Source organism: Protomyctophum parallelum (genome assembly GCF_964188405.1).
Source record: "Protomyctophum parallelum genome assembly, chromosome: 11".
NCBI classification, from domain to species: domain Eukaryota; kingdom Metazoa; phylum Chordata; class Actinopteri; order Myctophiformes; family Myctophidae; genus Protomyctophum; species Protomyctophum parallelum.
The window spans coordinates 35,725,856-35,744,892 of NC_139707.1; the positions used below are offsets into that span (position 1 = coordinate 35,725,856).

The 19,037-nt window shown below is 43.0% G+C and overlaps 1 protein-coding gene across 4 annotated transcripts in view; it reads right to left on the reverse strand.

Moving 5' to 3' along the window:
* Window positions 1-7,189: 7,189 nt before the first annotated feature.
* Window positions 7,190-19,037, reverse strand: part of sema5ba (sema domain, seven thrombospondin repeats (type 1 and type 1-like), transmembrane domain (TM) and short cytoplasmic domain, (semaphorin) 5Ba) — a 151,800-nt gene continuing 139,952 nt past the window's right edge. For all 4 annotated transcript variants that reach the window (XM_083776085.1, XM_083776083.1, XM_083776084.1 and 1 more), the window contains 3 exons: window positions 17,907-17,951; window positions 15,387-15,592; window positions 7,190-7,597 (listed from right to left, as the gene is read on the reverse strand). In XM_083776085.1, coding sequence (XP_083632211.1) covers window positions 7,409-7,597; window positions 15,387-15,592; window positions 17,907-17,951 — 440 coding nt within the window. In that variant the 3' untranslated portion in view covers window positions 7,190-7,408. The remainder of the gene's footprint in view (window positions 7,598-15,386; window positions 15,593-17,906; window positions 17,952-19,037) is intronic.

The window sequence follows — 19,037 nt, forward strand, 5'->3', positions numbered from 1 at the left end:
TTTCCCCCAGTGAGATCAGCCTGGGAGTCATACGGTTTTCTGTACCTCATTTGACCTGCTGAAAACCGGTTCCATTTGTACACTGTCAAAGTAACTAACTTAATACTATCAACATCTATCTATTCTATAGTCCCTCTACAACAATGGTTCCCAAACCTTTTCTTGTCAAGGACCCCCACATTTACACTTTATTAACCTGTGGAACCTGAACCTGAACCTGAACCTAACCCTAACCCTAACCCTAAGAGAAGATTGTTACAGATCTAGCAGTGATCTAGAATGATCAATTATATTAATAAAACGTCCAAAACTGTGAAAATGAAGAAAATGAAGTTGAAGAATCACTATCAATCTAAAACAGGTCAGAGTATTTCATCCAGTTGTAAACAAGGAAGTGGTCCGGGTTTGATTGGAGGAGACAATGTAAGGAGCCCTAGGATACATTGACATAACAACGCGTCATCAGAGCGGAGGGAGGGGCGTCAGCTGCGACTCCGCGGCTCCGCCCACCCCCCGGGGTAAGATTTGTGATTTGTGATTTGCTCTCGTTCACTGCAATGCAATTTGCGGCATTTTCAAAACAATATTGCGCAGAGTAGCGATTATCTAACGTATTTGCAATGCCATACGTTGAAAGATCTGTTGCCCGCGGACAAGGCACGTTACCTCCGCAAGTTAGATATTATCGGCATAGGTGTTTGCCGTATGTGATTAAGGATTGGAAAAAGTTGCATTGGCAGCCATAGAAAATTCTGCCCGGGGTAAAACACCGGATGTGATGTTTTTGGGCGTTCCTGTCTTGTTAAAAAACCGGCTGTGACGTTTTTGGGCGTTCCTGTCTTGTTTCGTGTCAGTGTATTGGCTGAAGGCGGACCGATCTGATTGGCCAAGGAATCTGTCAATCAGAATGATTGGCAGGTCAAAAACCAGCACCTTCCTACTGAGTGTGTTGGGTTTGAACTAGCACAATTCTACAAGGTACTCTACAGATAACTTGTGATTTATCCGCTGGGCCACTTAGCGGCACACAGTTCAGCTGGAATTTCCAGGCCACTTGATGTCAGTGTGGAAAGGAAAACTTCACAGTAAATAGTTGAGTGGAGTTTGAACCTTCAATCTCCAGACAATGACGACAGCACCCTAACTCAGTTAACTATTGCTATCTGCAACAACAGTCTTCCTTTGCCTGTGAGTTAGAGTTTGGAGTTGGATTTTTGCTGATATGTTTTAATCCTCCAAATCATGAAGTACACATGTATGTCTTCCAAACCCATGAACTATATTATGTCTTTTTTTTATCCTTCAAAATCATGAAAAACAACATATTATAGTAAGTCTTCCGAAACTATATACAGTTTTCTGTAACTCATTTCAACTGCCGAAACACAGGATTGAACTAGGGACGTCTAATGCTCCGTCTAATGCTCTCCCAAATGAGCTATTCCAGCTTGCAAGAGTCACATCCAGAATTAATTTTTACATTTATTTTTACTTCTTAAACATAAACTCATACAGTATTTCCCCCAGTGAGATCAGCCTGAGAGTCATACGGTTTTCTGTACCTCATTTCAACTGACGAAACCTGGGATTGAACCAGGCACCTTTAGATCTTCAGTCTAACACTCTCCCAAAGAGGCTATTTCAGCCTGCAAGTGTCACATCCAGAATATATTTATACATTGATTGTTACTTGTTACTTCTTAAACAAATACACTTGTACAGTATTTCCCCAGCCTGAGAGTCATGGGGTTTCCTCACACTTGATTTCAAATCAGAATATTGAATTGGATTCCCAATATATGATTATGAAAACAAAAAGGGACACTTCAGTGTATTTTCTACTTTATTTAGTCAAAAATATTGGTGTTTTGTTATGTTTCAGCAAAGTGGTGGCTACCATCTTTAAATGGTCCATTTTGAGGGCTTAGGGGCCATTCTTGAGCTTGGTCTCCGGCAGATTTGGATTCAGCACATCTTAAAAAAACATGTATATATATTTAAATAAGCACATTTTCTGAATTCCTGCCTTGACTAGTAGTAGCTTTTTCATATTTTCATTATTTCTTTTGCATATATTCCTATACAATGCCTCATTTGTATATTTATGTTTATTTTTTAATTTGTAATACAATACATAATTGTCTTCTTGTAAGACAAGTCAACGGGATGTTTCATGGTGATAACGATCTAATATTCTAATGTTCTGTTCTTTGGCTATATAGTAGTAGGCCTATAGTGTCTATTTGCACGTCTCTAAATGTTTTGATGAATTGAACAAGGTGGACCCTCTTGTAAACAAGTGCAATGCTTTATTGGGTTGTCCACTCACAGTTAACAGTCTTTGTATTGAGTTGTGCGTTAAATGTACTGTAATTCTGCAAACTGTTAATACACATTTTCAATCAATTCAATCATATATAGAGGTATGGTTTTTCACACTCAATTCATGATTAATGTTCCAATTTTGGAGCTCTGGCTCATGGACTAAGAACCAAAAAGAACTGAACCGGTGGAAAAGGGGTCAAAGAAGTAAAAGGTTATTTTACTGTAAATACACGGGTATTTCTTTTTGGAATGAGCTGCCTCTGTGTGTGAGCTGTCATGCGCTGTCTTATAAGAAAAGTGTGACAATACTGTTATGGAATAAGCTGCAGGCTATAGTGATGCACTTTACATTTGTGTTTCTAATGGTTTTATATTTGTTAGGGATTTTAGGTGGTTTTCAGGGTTTGTTTGTACGCCATGTCGTGCTATGTAATGTATTGGTGCTATACCATTTTATTGGACTATTTGTTCTGTGTTGCAGGACCACTTTGGAAACAAGTGCGTTTTATTATGCTTTTATGTTTATATCCTATTAGTTATATTGTGTTTACTCGTATTTCTTTACCAAAAAAATAAAAGTATAAAGAACACTGGCACCAGTGTTCCATGGGCACTTTGCTGGACATATTCTGACTACTTGGCTGCATGGCTTGACTCTGTGGGGTGGGGCGGGGCGGGGTGGGATGGGGTGGGGGAGTGGGTATAGTCTCGCGTGGCCAGACTGTTGCCTCTCACAATTTCCAAATGCTTCCATCATACAGTCTGGAGCAACGGAAGAGCTAAGTCATGAGTAAACTATAAAGTGGAAGTGGAGCCTCCTCGCCACTTCCGTTTCGTCTTTACAGTCGCGCAAATGTATCCTAATATAAATAGAAATCATCTAAGCATATATAAGCTTGCTGCTTAGCAGAAAAGGAAATAAAAAAATGAAATGTAAAGATAATCTTAAATATTATTTTCGTGAACGGAAATGGCAGCTTCCCTTACTCGGATTTCGGGAGGCGTAGTTACACACTCGGAGATTGTGGAATAGTTGTCTGGCTATACGCGAGACTATAGGGACTGGGGGTTGACATCCATCTCCAACCCCTCTGCCCCTAAAATGGCACATCCATCTCTCCTCATATGGCTGCCTTTGCACTCATTTTGTTCTTTGGATGAATGGTGCAGAAAGGCTTAAGTAATATAGATCGTATACTGTAAGGTAGATGCACACTGCACATGCACATGAACACACACAAACAAACAGAGTAGCCTATAGTCCTCACTCAGTGAGGCAGATCGACTGCCATCACATGGGAGAGAAAAGAGACATGCACTGTCAGCTAAAACATACACAACATACATCATGTGCACTGAGATGGAGACGCTGTGCGGAGGTGTAACCTTGCACTGCGTCTCTCCATCGACGGCAGCTGACATGCTTGTTCTGGCTGACATACTGTTACTGTCAATGGTCAGGTTTGATGGTGCAGTGTCTTAGCTGAAGGACACTTTTGACGGGATTCATGGTTGAAGTATAAGGATTGGGAGGCCCAGTGGAGCCTGCCTGGGAAATTACATGGGGGGTCCTTAACCCATTCTGACTTGAGATCAGATTCTAAAAATGTCTGTTTGAAAATGACAGTTTTCTGAAAAAGCTATGTTTCTATGTCGTTCTTCGATTTAAAAAAAATAGCAGACCTACAAGCTCGTAGCGGTGGCGCGCTATGAACAATTTCCGGTTGTGGTGGGTTCGGTCAGGGCCAAAATGTCATGGCTGAAGTTTTGACCCATTCCAGCCCTGTATTTATAGGACTAATTTCAATAACTAAATTAATTAGAAATGTACTAATCATACAAAGTCACAGATGTATAGAGACCAACCAAGCCACAAATTGTTGGCATCAAGGTTTATTATCCTTTATAATGTACAATATACAAAAATATAGGGTACCAAAAAATTCACAGTGTCTAAAAAGGCAGTGATTACAGTCTACATAATGACAGGTCTAACAGTACAGTAACACCTGGTAAGTTGCATAGAAGGGCACCGAGCCTCACTGGGGACAGAGCTCACAGCGGACCAATTTACTGAAGACATTTGCTCAGACGTTGGTGCACATTGTTCATTTAACTTTGAGAGTTTACGAATGTAACATTTGGTACACACTCTTTGAGTTACAAATGAATACATTAGAGCTGGAGAAATGCACATCAATGGTCTAAAAATGACAATTTTACTCCCCTGCTTGTTTGTTGCCGTTTGACGAGCAGTTCATTGCGAACGAATGAATGAATGCTCACACTTCTATTGGTCGTGTCAACGTCGCATTATTTTAACTCAGGTTGTTTTCCAGAAGCACAAATCCAATTTGTGTGTTTTACTATGTGTTGTCACCAGACTTTCTTTTTAAGCCTGTGGTCAGGCAGCTGGAGCAGAGGAAACAAGATAAGATAAGACAAACCTTTATTGATCCTTGGGTTGGGAAAGTGAGTGGTCAGTAAATCGGTTGCGTTGTGGTGCTCTGTCCCCAAACAAACCCCATGGTTGGTGTGTACTTAGCTGCTGCTGCTGCACTCTCTCTCTCTGTTTTTATTGTTATTATAATTATTTTTTTTCCTTATTTTTCATTTTTTTTAAACAACTATAAGGCTTTTAAAAACAAACAGTGTTAGCTATACAATGTACAGGTACATTTACAAGGAGCCGCCCGGACCTCCTCTGGGTCAGTATTGCGCTGCAGAAGGCCTCTCCTATATACAGACAAGATAGAGCTCTCATTCATCTCGTGCGTTTTTTTTTTTTTTTTTAACAGTAGCTGAATCGACAGAAGCGTCGTTGGGGGGGTTATAGCGCTCGTTGAGCAGGAGGAGGCATAATAATAATAAAATATAGCTCAGCTGTGAAATGCCCTTTTATAAACCAAGCTCGGACTATGAATAACGTTTTCATAACCCCGGGAGGAGCGCTCGAGGCTCTCCTTTAACTTACGTTGATTTAACGTTGATTTCATATATGGAAACATAGGGGGAAAAAAATGCTGTCATCATTGAGAAAGTGGAAAAGAAATGCACTTAACAGATCTCCTCATAGCTATATATATATATATATATAGACTGTAGCAATATGTATGAAAGCATTTACATTGTACAAAATGCAGAGTGCTGGACACCCCCTTGTCCATTCAAGCTCACACAGGCACAGTCTCATAAAAGAGATGCAGTCCATGCGCGTACCTACGTGCGTGAAAGCGCGTGCACACACACACACACACACACACGGACACATGCATGCACGGTGCGCCGTACGCACGCGGACACATGCATGCACGGTGCGTATACGCGTGCACACGGATACACGCATTATTATGTCAATCCTGGCATTAGCATGCTTTTAAAGCAAGCATGGGGTTTTTTATGTTACAAGAGGGGTCCATAATGGTTTTCATTTTGTAGAAAATAAAATAAAAATACATTTGATCAACATTCACCTCTACATGTTAACACACGATGGACAAGATGAAAGGAAACCCTACGGAAAATGCTCAAAATAAAACAACGTAAAAAAAAATGTGTCGATTCAGTGACGCGGAGGTTAATCAGCTATGCTTTATTTGTCGCGACAAATACTTCCTATATATACGCTACTGCTCGTTTGAGCGTGAAACAAATAGTTCATAAAAAAAGAGGGGACCAAAAAAAACGGATATCAAGGATCACTCTATACTAGCTTATACTACCTTGTATCATCATAGAGAAACACACAGTCAGTCCAGTGGATCATCAGCACACCTGGCCATATCTGATATGACGCACCGAGAGACGTTTATAGCACTCAGTAGAACCAGTGCAGAATCAAAGAAATCCCCCGTCCAGAATCCTTGTCATCCTTAATAAAAAGTAGAAAACAACTAAACCAAAGCAAAACAAAACGAAAAACCAAACAAGAAATAAGAACAAGCACCCCCCCCCCCCCCCCCAAGTCCCTTCCCCCGTCTATTGCATACAGGCACCCGAGGCATTCCCAAAGCTTTTTATATGTACAGTGCACCGCCCCAGCTCTCCCTCATTCAAACTCTAGAGTTAATGTCCTCGCCTGTACATCCAATGAGCCGCGAGACTTTGGCCATTAGTACATTTTAGCGGGGAGTCCTCTACAAACCATGCACACGCACACGTGTGTGTGTGTGTGTGCGTGCGTATGTCGTAATGACGTGTAGCGTTCGTGTCGTAAAACAACACTCACTGGCTTCCAATGTCCTACGTCACATAGTGACTGGGTGTGCAGAACAAAAACATGTCATTGGCTGCCGAGTTCGTTATCTTTTCTGCCACGTGGAAAACACCGAAAACAGAGGAGAGAGAGAGCAGCCGAGCCGATATCGATCTCTAGTTTAATTGAGTATCGACGTCATTGAGCTCTCTCTCTCTCGCGGTATATATTCTTCTTCTCGTTTCTTTTCCGCGGCGGAGCGAGGCGTGTAATGATATGCCCCATTTGTTCTTCAGCGAATGCTTTCGTTCGTCGTCTTGAAATACTCCAATAAGTCCAAGTGTTCATTCTCCAGACGAACGCGCAAGAGCAGACAGAGAACGTCACACACCGATCTTCTCTTCTAAATGTTCTGCTCTCTCTCTCTCTCTCGTAAGCCTCTGGACCGCTGCATGTTAACAGAGGAGTTCCTCCATTGAATCCAAAGCTTGGCGGCTGAAACCGCCCCGTCCCACAACCCACCCTCAGCCAGTTACATAAGTTCCTACATGTCTCCGAGCTGGCACAAGGCGTGGGCTATACGGTTATTCAAACCCCCCTCCCCCCCCCCCCCCCCCCCCCCCCTCCCTAACCACCCACCCACTCAGTCACTCACTCACTATACCAGTGGAATATAGACAGGTATATGTCCCCTGAACACACAGACCCCCATACAGAGGAGACGATATAGGAGTGCCGAGAGAGGAGACAGGGATGGAGGCGGCGTGTGTGAACCCACGTGATCCCGCATGGATCATTTCAGATTCAGCGTTCCGTTATGTCACCGCGGGAGGTAAAAGAGGAGGAGAGGGAGGCGCGGCGGCGGTCGGGGGGGGGGCCCTGTCTGTCTCAGCTGCTGTTGTTGTTGCTGCTGCTGTTGTTGTAGGTCCGGCAGGGCGAGGGCGAGGAGTTGGGCTGGTAGTCGTACTTGCCCAGCGCCGTGGGGTAGTAGGTGGTGGTGTAGACGTTGGTCTGCTGCAGCGCCGAGGGGTAGAAGTTGGACCTCTCGTCCGGGAGGAGGTTGTTCTTGTTGAGCGTCTGAGGGAAGAGACGACAGTTGGGGAGGGAGATAAGAGAAATTAATTATCTATATATATCTCTGCATTTCATTTCAAAACCCCTAAAATAAGACTGATCTGCTTATGGCCAAAGTCACAATATCATGATATTTGTGACTAGATTTGACTGAGAGCCTGCCATCACGCAACCTGCTGCCGTCGCGCTTTTCACCAGAGGAGAAAAACTTTTTTTTATCCAAAATGAGTGAATAGCACAGGCAGACTCTTCACATACTAGAGCATGTCTGAAATAAGTGTCAGAGCTGAAATCCACATGTAAATATGAAATAAATGCTTAAACATGTAGCTATGTGTAATGTTAGAGACCACAGAAGTCAACCTGTCAACCTGTCTCACTGTTTCCTGCAAGACATTACTCTATAAGCCATATCTCCAAAACTGGTGGGTCAAACTGAACAACCAATATGTCAATTTGAAACTATGATTCCCTGCTTTCATATGACTTAAAAAAAACGAAAATTCAAAACAATCCAATGACAGCTCCTCAGTCAAATGTTGCCACATTTTTTGACCAAATACTCGATAAACATTGTGACAATATATATAATATATATATTTAATATATTTCAGCCTTTATTGGAAGTGGAGAGACATAGGGAATGACACACAGCAAAGGCTGGGGACTCAAACACGCGCCCAGACCACTAGGCCAACGGTCCAAGCCCAGGAGATTACTATTGATGGCTTCACAAGATATTTATGCAATGAGATTTTTGGATGAATAATTATCAGTAACGCCTAAATAATAACTCAACTTGGGTAAAGACATACTGTATACTGAACAGCTAGAAAAGGTTAAGTCAGTTAAGTTCAGAAAATTACATCACTTTACTGTAACTCATGCATCGATTTTTCAATTAATCATTTCAACCCCCCAAAAAAGAGAAAAGCATAGAAAGTTGTTAAATTCAATGATTTATAGGCTACCATATAGAATGTTTTATATGAGAGAGAAATCAAGATGAGAGTGGAAAGGCTGCACAGAGAAAATATACTACACATGACACCAAACATTTAACAGCCAGTGTATGCATAATTGCATAATATACTAAATGTGACTTAAATGCATCCAAAAGCCTTGGAGGTTGGAGCAAGGGCACTGTGGAGTGCATTCATAAGCAAGGCGGACCACTTTAACACATTTAATTTAGAGCGTGTCAGGCATAATAATCAATAAGCTAATTGACGAGATGCCATGAATTCACCGTAGGCCCCTTTAATGAATGACGACAGGGCTGAAACACATTTCACCTAATGGCAATCGGTTAAAAGCCAGCAGCATATAAGGTTGAGAGACTTTCCGGAGAAAAGCGTCTGAAATAAATAAAATCCACGCGAACATCTCTGGGACCCAAAGCTGGACGCAGTGGACGGTTAATCTGTTTAGACGTCGTCGGAAATGCACAAAAACGTGGCGGCGATAACAAATTGGCATTGTTGAGAGGAGACCCTGCTAACACGCAACACTCTAATGGCACAGAGAGAGAGACACAGGAACGCAGTACCTCGACCGCTCACTCCTCCTGGTTATTACAGTTAATGAGCAGAGCCTATCAGAGGCAATATGGTGGCGCCACCACAGCCCCCGCGATAAGATAATACTGATGACAATAACAAGACAATAACAACTACCGGTACACTGCTACTGCAGTACTAGCTCGCTGTGTCTTCATATTGACATTGGAGTCTGGTGTTGAATTGATGCCGTTATAGTTGCTAGCCTGGCTAATAAGGCTAGACTTTTAAAAGTTTTCAAAAAAAAAGCCCTGCAGTTCCAAAAGAAGTTGAACACTTTAAAGTTTCATTCTAGATAGTATAATGGAGCTAGACCAGGCCAAAGACTAATATGTGAGTAATGAAATGTGAGTATGGAAACATGCAGAAGCCCACAGACCTGGGTACTCAGGAAGGGGAAAGCTATTGCTAGGAATAGAAGAACGCTCCCGTCATACAGTCAATACCTAGCCTGGGCATTGCCAGATTATTTTATGCTGTGGCAGATTCGTCTGGAGTCCAGGGCTAGTCAATACCATCTTTTACCATCAGGACGACGGTATCCGTTGTAACATTGTTGCAGGTTGGGAGCTTCAGGGTCATTTTGTCCCCGGAAGTATAGGACTTCTGAATAAACATAACAAGCCCCAATCGGATCGGGAGCAAAGAAACGTGATCGGGACATCCCTAGTTGTGATTTTTGATGGCTGATGGCTGCTTGGTACAAAATTAATTTCCACAAGGACAACTTCTATATCATATATCTATATCACATCAGCGGTGGAGGACAAATCGTACTCATCCCCAGTACTTGAGTGAAAGGATAGATCACTGGTCAAATATTACTCTAGTACTCAAATGTGTACTAGAGTTAGAATAGAGTACATGCTAACCCTAACCACAGAAGCCACGTATAGTCTGAATGGCGGTGTTTTGTTTTGTTGCTGCCAGTATAATATAATATAAGGAGGAATAACTTTTTCAAAAAAGTGTACAGTACATAAAGTATGTAAAGTGTACATTTGTTAAAATGATGTTTTTTCCAGTTCATTAAGTATGCGTGAGTTTAACCTTAGCACCACCCACCTAATCCAGTCCCTCCTACTTTAAGACCACCCACCTGTTCTAGTCCCTCCCCACTCCTTACAAAAGGAGCCCATGGCTCGGCCCAATTGTTTACAAAATGGCAGAGGGATGACAGATTGGTGAGATTCAGCCATATGTGTTTGAACCATATTCTGGTTCAGATGAAGGACAAGGAGGTAATGCCCTCTTCATTGGTGGCCACTCAAACTGTTTTACTGGGGAATAAAAAAAAACTAGACTAAACTATTAGGGACTAGTGGACAAGAGATCCAGTAGAGCCTATAAGTCATTTTACACTTGGTTGCATGCTGAAAATTGCCGATCTACAAGCTCACATGTCGCAGCGCAACGCGTTGTGAGCTTGTAGATCGGCAATTTTCAGCAAGTGTAAAAACAGTCATTACGACGGCATCAAGGCCGACCAGAATTTGTGTCGACTAACTAACACTAAAACATTCCAGGTGACTAAAATGTGACTAAAACTAAAATCTAAATGTGCTGCCAAAAACAACACTGCCGTATAATTGTCTGTACCTACTGCACAGCAACACAGCTCTGGACAGACAGGTCATTCCTAAATAGGAATAGGGATTAGTTGCAAATGGTATAATTGCTTGGCTGCTTGCAAGACAATGACAATGGCATTCATTTAGCATCACTGCACACATTTTACTACAATGTGTGTGTATTCCTTCAACCTGACAGTCCCATTAAACTAGGCTATGTTTAATTTCCATAGCCTATACATCCACTTACTTGGAAATGGAAATGTAAGCTACAGTATATTACAGTATACACATAAAAGTAAAACGTCTAACTATGCTCTCATAATGTGCATTCATTAGAGCCATCTCCATCATTGTCCTCCCTTGGTAATACACTTCTGCCCAGTGCCCACAGGCACAGATAATTCATATTTTATTATTATTATTGAAAAACAGTTGCTTTATGTTAGCCTATCGCTGCTAGCTCTGACTGACCCTGGCTGACATGTCTCGAGTTGGTCCCGCCCACGTCAGTAGGTTGTGTCGGTTTTAATATCAAATTATTACCATCTGAACATCGTATGAAAATCACACCCGTGTGAACCGAGTGGTGCAACTCCCCTCTCTCCCCCCTCTCTCTCCCCCTCTCTCCCTCTCTCCCTCTCTCTCTCTAGCAGGCAACAGTGCCTGTCTCTGTCTCTCTCTCTCTGTTTCTGGCAAACAGCGCCCCTACTGGTACTCATTATATGATGCTCATAGTCACATAGGTGCAGGACACGGACAAAGCTGTTCCTTGGAGTGGTTGCACCACTCAAACATCTGAAGGCAGACGCGGTAATCTACATGTGTCTGTCGTCCCGACGGGCTGAAAAAACACATCGACGGGCTGAAACAACCGTTTCAAACGCTCAGTTATTTGGCACACTGGGTTGAATTAACATGAAGGCTCGTCCACGATCAAACACAACTCTATGGTAAAATGGCGTATGCGCGTTCACGTTGCATTCAACACAGAGCGGCATAACAACCCGTTTTAAACGTTTTCTTCAGCGCATCCAATACAACATACACCTGTAGGTTACCGCGGCTACCGTTACATGTTCCATACGATGTTCAGAAGTGATGTTAAGAAAAGAGAAAATACATTCCGCAGCTAAAGGGTGGGAGGAGTCACAAGGGCCTCCCACACCGTCTGCGAACGCCGCGCGTCAAAACAGCCGCCTCCGTTATTTTCAATGAACCTATCGCACACCGGCGGCGTCCGACGCACGCCGACGCCTCGCCTGACGCTCCGATACGCCACCGTTCTATTTTCCAGGCGTCGCCGCGCGGCAACGCCTGTGCCGCGTTGCTGCGCACCCGGTGTGTGTTGGGCTACAGACAGACACAAGACGATACGACAGCAGTGAGTCAGCTAAAGGGTGGGAGGAGTCACAGACAGAAACAAGACCATACGACAGCAGTGAGTCAAACCCATACATTATGTTCACCTGAGGTGCTGCTGCCTTCTGGCGAGTCCCTATACGGCACAGCAGGCGTGCATTATAATACTAATAATAATTAATAATAATAATATTTTTTGCCCCGAAGGATATTCGTCTTCACAGTCTGTTCAACACCCACATCAAAAACAACACAGAGCACATAACACTTTCCAGCCGGGCTCATTCATTCCAATGTAAATATCATGGACATTAAATATTGGTTCATTTTTGGAACCAGACCTTCAAAATCTCTTCCAAATCCGCCAACAAGGCCTGTCGTATATATGCACTGGAAAAATATGGGCGTGACATTTCTATTTTAAAACAATGTTTTATCATATAGGAAAACTATTGGTGGAGAGGTTTGTCTAACCCATGTTATGCTTAGCTGTGATTGGACCATATCAGTTTGGGGAGGGGCTTAGCTATAGGTCAATTCAGCCATTTCTCCATTGATCACGCATGCTATCAAGTGGTAAGGTGTCAAAATCAAATTACTGTTTGTCCGCTGTCACACAGTTTGTGAAGAAAGAAAAATGTGTGTGTATGTACTGTAGTGGCTCCGCCCACAGAGGTTGTCGTATTTAAAAATATATATAACTAGAAAAAGTGCCCTTCTGGGCACAGGTCTCCACCAGGATAGGAATGTAGGACATTGCAGCTTGCCTTCATCTGGTGGTTGGATAAAAGGGCAACAAAAGTAAATTATCCACAGATCCGTGCAGTTAGAGGTAAAAACACTTTTCGGCCAGTTATAGCGCCACCTTGAGGCTGAGTTGAAATTGTTCATGTGGCATTTCGTCCTCGGCCTAGTGGGAATGTGCGTGCACAATTTCACGGAAATCACGCGATGTGTTCATGATTTGCAGCATTTTGTTTGAAACTGAGCACTCCTGTGAACTTTGGAAGCCAATCTTAACTAATCAGGATGGAGTCTGAGAAATCTGAAAGAACGGTTTCGTTGAATGGCTCTAGAGAGACTGTGTACCAATTTGCGCGATGTTTGGACAAAATCTGTAGGTGTACTGTGCAAAAACTTGTTTTGCACAAAGCGGCCTCCTGGTGGCGCTATAACAGGCCGTTCTGGAAAGTTTGGGGCAGAGGTTCATCGTTGGCATCCAGGGAGTGTGTGTGCAAAATTTGGCATCGACCGGGTTAACGGTGGCCGAGATTAGCTGCTCACGGACACACACACGGACGGACACACGGACGGACGGACGGAGTGCAAAACATACTCTCCCCCCATGCCTTCGGCCTGGTGGAGACAATTAGGGGGAGGTGTGTGTGTGTGCGTGTGTGTGCAATAGTTATACGTCACACTATCAGTGTTTATATCATTGGCCCGTTTGACTGTCAAGGGTTCAGCCTCCAGGAAGAAACCCTAAATACAAAGTTATTACACCATTGCACATAAAAACGACTCCAGGGTGTCTAATGAAGTACTGTAAAAACTGAAAAACTGGAAAAATATGTACAGGACTAATTTCCTAAAGGGTCAATCAATTGTGAATCAGAGTGAGACAACATTTATCCTCAGGTCGTCGTAACTTTGACAATCACTGGTGATGGAGAATATCACACAGATGTACACAGACTACAAGTGTGGCCAGTTCTTTTTACTTGGATATGAACAGGGAAGTGATAATTGTGGTCAACAGCAGCCAATTATGGTAGTTGCATGCCAAAAAGTTAATGTGCAGTGCTTCCAGTATACTTGTTTTCTTGTGTTATGATGTGAATCCACATAACTGGACTTTTAATGAGAGGCTTTAAGGGCTGACCCGGGGTTTACCAACATAATGGAGCTCATTAATAAAGGCTGTAGGGATTTGGGGAATAAAGGGTACGGTAAGTGTAGGCTGTAGGTCTATAGTTTATAGAGCAAAACAGAATAGTGAATTGTATTATAATTTTGACCAGCGCAATTCATCTCACGTAGTCACAGTTAAAATTGACGGAAATGCATGAATAAAAAGTGCTAAATAAAACATGAATTGCATTGAATGTGAATGAATATAAATACATACTGTAAATATCTGTTAGTTTAACTCCGTAGCAGAGTTAATGCATTTTGGACGGGAACGCCTGTTGGTGTTTTAAGCAGAGTTATGTTATACTTTAGCTATTGAAAAATAGCAGATCTACAAGTTCATAGCACGGAACCGAGTGCCGCGCTATGAACATGTAGGTCTGCTATTTTTTTTTTTATCTTGAAAATGTGTTGCAAATCTTTGAATATAATTATATTCTTTCAGAGAGAGCGTTTTTAACTAAAATCTTTGCTTCTGGGGGGGGGGGGTCCCTGGAGCAACACATTTTCAGATGGGGGTCGGCGGCCAAATACAGATCATTCTGGGGGTCCTTGACATGAAAAAGGTTGAGCACCACTGACATAGAAACATAGGGTTTTTCATAAAACTGACAACATTTAGAAGACATTTGTAGAATCGTCCTCAGGTCTAATTGGGTTAATGCATCCGCTAACGCTTAATGTTCATTCTGGTCACGCCCGAGGCTGTTTGAGGTTTGGTCCCACATTTTTTTATACAAATTAGTTTGTGTTGAGAAACGGAACCCTCACGGCTGTGTTTGGCATTCCAAACAGCATATCTTTAGCCTTTATCATGACCCTGTCTGTCGGCTAGACAGGAACACGTCACTCCTCCATCTCACACTTCTTGGATCCGCTTTCCACTATAGGGGGTGTAACGACACATTTTAACAGCGATACGATACGCATCACGATTAGGGCTGTCGCAATTATCGCATTTATCGCATATCGCGCTATTACAAGTTGAAACCGCGAGGGGGCAGATAAACGCCCTGCAGCGAACGCGGAGCCAACAATGCCAGTGGCACTGCCACATCCAGCTGAAATCAATGAGCGATGCTCCTGCACTGATTGTGCCCATAGAGAGTTGGAGCAGAAACCAAACTCACTCGCTATCTCTACAGGACGAATTGATTACCAATGATGATCCTCGTCTGGTGGTGTGAAAACCAGGCTAGATTGCTTCCGCTTTCTAAAATCGCACACACGCTATTTGTGCTATATAAGTGCACCATCCGAGAGTTTTCAGTGCAGCGGGGGAATATCGTTAGGCCCACTGTTCTATTTATGCTGCTTGTTATTTTTAAAGAAAGAAAGAAAGAAAGAAAGAAAGAACACATAATACAAAAGGTCTGCTTTGTTCTCTACCTTGAACTCCATGGGCGTGTACTTCTCGTTCTTTGGCGTGGTGTTGCCCTTGTAGTTGAGGTGGTTGGGCGTGGTGGGGTGGATGACGGCCGACTCCTGGGAGGGCTTGTGGTAGCGCTGGCAGTACACGTACACCAGGAAGGACAGGAGCCCCGCCCCCAGGAAGCAGGACACGCCCGTGGCGATGAGGTGGATGGAGGTGAACGCTGCGCAGGGGGAAATTGAAGGAGGTTATTATTACCGCCCCCCCGGTGACAAGATGTGCACATGTGCACACGCACTACAGTGGAGGGGGACACGCGACAGGCCAACAGCACACACACACCAAGGCCCCCCCCCCCGCTCGATCATGATTGGCGGAAGGCCCCTCTCTATCCTGGGGACTGTCCCCAGTTAACCCTAACTGGGGACAGGGAGGAACTCCTTATATGGTCAGCACGCTCTATAGTAGGGAGGATTATAACAACAAAACAAATAAAAGTTGATATTTGAATACCTGAGACCAGATTCTACAAAATGCCTTCTAAATCATAGACAGTTTTCTGAGAAGTGTTTAGCAAGAGCTTGGGACTAAATCACTAGGTTGGGTCCTTTGGAAGACAGGTGGTTTTATTTCAGTTCCTGAAAAGTAACGGCTTTGGACCAAGGTTTGTGACCCACCGCGACGGTATTCATTTATATATACGACAGACAGTAAAAGGCTCACTTCCCCAACAGTGCACATAATAGCGGCAGTAGCTCAGGGGTAGAGTGGCCGGATGGCAAACCGCAAGGTTGGCCAGTTCAAACCCCAGAGTTAGTGTCAAAATAGCCTTGGACATTTTTATTTCCAGGGAGAAAAGAAAAGTCTGGGGGCGAGTCCACTTCAATACGGCATACAGTAGTGCAAACGACGCTCACTCTCTGCTGATTTGTAATCGTCTGCACCTTTGATAAATTGACGCACACACGTACACACACACACACACACACACACTCCTCGCTCTCTGTCGCTCTAATTAATTAGTCTCGTGCAGCTGCGTCAAGAATTCTCCCGGCTCTCCCGCTGTGCAGGTTGGTGCCTTGCATGGTTTTCCTCTGTCATCAGGGTGTGTGTGTGTGTGTGTGTGTGTGTGTGTGTGTGTGTGTAATGCACAATATAAATGCACCATTTACAAAAAAAGAAGAGAAAGGGGAATTGGGAATTGGCTTTACAAAAATTGGGACTTGAAGGGGAGAGAATGTTTTTTCTCTTGTCTTGAAGGGGCATGTTTTGCACAACAACATAGTCTTTTCATTATGTCTGCTCTATGATCTCTGACATTTATGCGTTTGTTTACCTCTGAGTCTCTGATACTTAGGAGCGGTCTAACCTATTCCTTATATGTAACTGTCTCCTATTCCTTGTCCCAGATGGCATTTTTGGTCAAAACAACGTTTCTTTGACGGCACAGAGCCGCCGATGTGGAGCCCTCCAGTGCCCCGGCATAGACCCATCTTGTAAACAAGGGCTGTCCGGGACCTGTTCTACTTACTAGGTTATGTTCACTTCCGGTAGTCTGGAAATGTGGCTTTTCAAAATAAGAGCTCAACTGGGAAAAATGCTGGCGTGCCGTGAATTAGATCAAACATTTTCAATATGTAACTGACTACACTTGACCACTGAAGGCTGTACTCTTGTGTAAAATCTGATGTTTTATTTTATTTGTTTCTAAGAACCTGTGACTTGATGACAATCATACTTACCCTGGGGCTTCTGTTATAAAACCTAAATAAAAATATTTTGAAAATAATTAAGAACTCTGGGGCGTGGTAAGGGTCAACAAAGAACATCTTTTGATTTGAATTTTGATTTAGTTTCAGTCACATTTTAGTCACCGGGAATGTTTTAGTGTTAGTCTAGTTTTAGTCGACTAAATCTACAGTTGATTTAGTTGACTAAAATGTGTTTTGGCGGGCCTTGGTGCCGTCGTAATGGCTGATTTTACACATGCTGAAAATAGCCGATCTACAAGCTCACAAGAGCTTGTAGATCGGCTATTTTTAGCATGCAACCAAGTGTAAAATGATTATACTAGATCTCTTGTCCACTAGTCCTTTCCTAACATTTTAGTCAAGTTTTTTTTTGTTGACGAAATTGTTGATATAGTCTTAGTTTAAGTCATCATAGCTTAGTTTTCATTTCGAAAAAAGGGAGTCGACGAACATTTTCGTCTTAGTTTTAGTCGACCAAATCAACATTGCTCGTATACGGTGTACTTTTCTGTGAACAGGTGAAAGACGAGACGCACGTGGCAATGTACATGGAAACGTGTGAGAACGTGCACACAACACACACACACACACTTATGGAAATCCACACAGGCCAAAATAACGTGTACACTTACTCTGTATAGTACACACACACACGGGCACACGCGCACGCACAGACACACACACACACACACACACACACACACACACACACACACACACACACACACACACACACACACACACACACACACACACACACACGTGCACTGCTGTGAATCCACTTACCTCCACACTGCTGGTCCTTATTGAAGCCAGATGCAGGGAGAATGACTGCAGAGGGGAGAGGATCACAGAGTCAGACACACAGAGTACACACATGCACATGTATGCACTCATGCACTCACGCATGCATGCACACGCCCACGCACACCCACACGCACCCACACGCCCACGCGCACACACGCACGCACACAAAACGGGGTGACGGGGTGGGGTTAACAGACATGCAGACAGAACGACAAAGCCACACAATGATTAACATGAAATGTGCTTTGGATGTTGTTTGGAAGGCTCTCTGGAGGAGGGGAATTAAAAAACTTCAGTGCGCTGTGCCTACATTTGTAGGCACAATGCAAGGAATAAATGCATTTGCCATGTATCCGAAGGAAGTCTGATCCAATCATTTTTAGATTTCTCCAGTTTAATCCTGAGTTTAAGTTTTTGTTGTGTTCAAGATCTGATTTTAGGCATATTTAAGCCTCCAGGAAAATCCGTGTTGAGGTTCTTAATCCACTGTTTTTCATTAAAACGTCTTTGTCCTACTGTCCAGTTGGGATTGTGTTGAAGTCCAGCTCATTTTAGAGCTTCAATGCCGTGAGCCATGAAATGTTGCACAAACCTTGTGGTTGTCTTTTTTCCATTGTTAATATTGTATCTTTGTTGTCCCAGCCTTGTACCTATTGTTTTACCCGTTTCTCCGACATATTGTAAACCACATTTTTCACATGTGATTAAGTAAATGCAGTTGCTGGTTCTGGTTGTTATTTGTTGTTTAATTTCTAACACGCGTTTTGTAGTTCTATTTTTGACTAATTGTTTGGGTTTGAAGTATTCTGGTCCCTGGCGTGCTGGTGTGTTGATTTCTTTTAGCTTGCTGTGTACTAGATAATCTTTAAGGTTTTTGTTTTTTCTGTAGGCCGATATAATTTTATAATCTTTTAGAAGATCATCCGTTCGGTTCTCAAAATTCCTTTTTATTCTGTTGTTGGCTAGTGTGCTCTGTGTTGAATAACTGGTTATCAGGGCCAATTTGGGACCTGGATCCTGCACTCTTATTTCTAAGAAGGTACTTTGAGCTTTCCGGAGGAATGTCCTAGTGTATCCTCTTAGTCTGAGGGCCTTAAATAGTGTTTTACA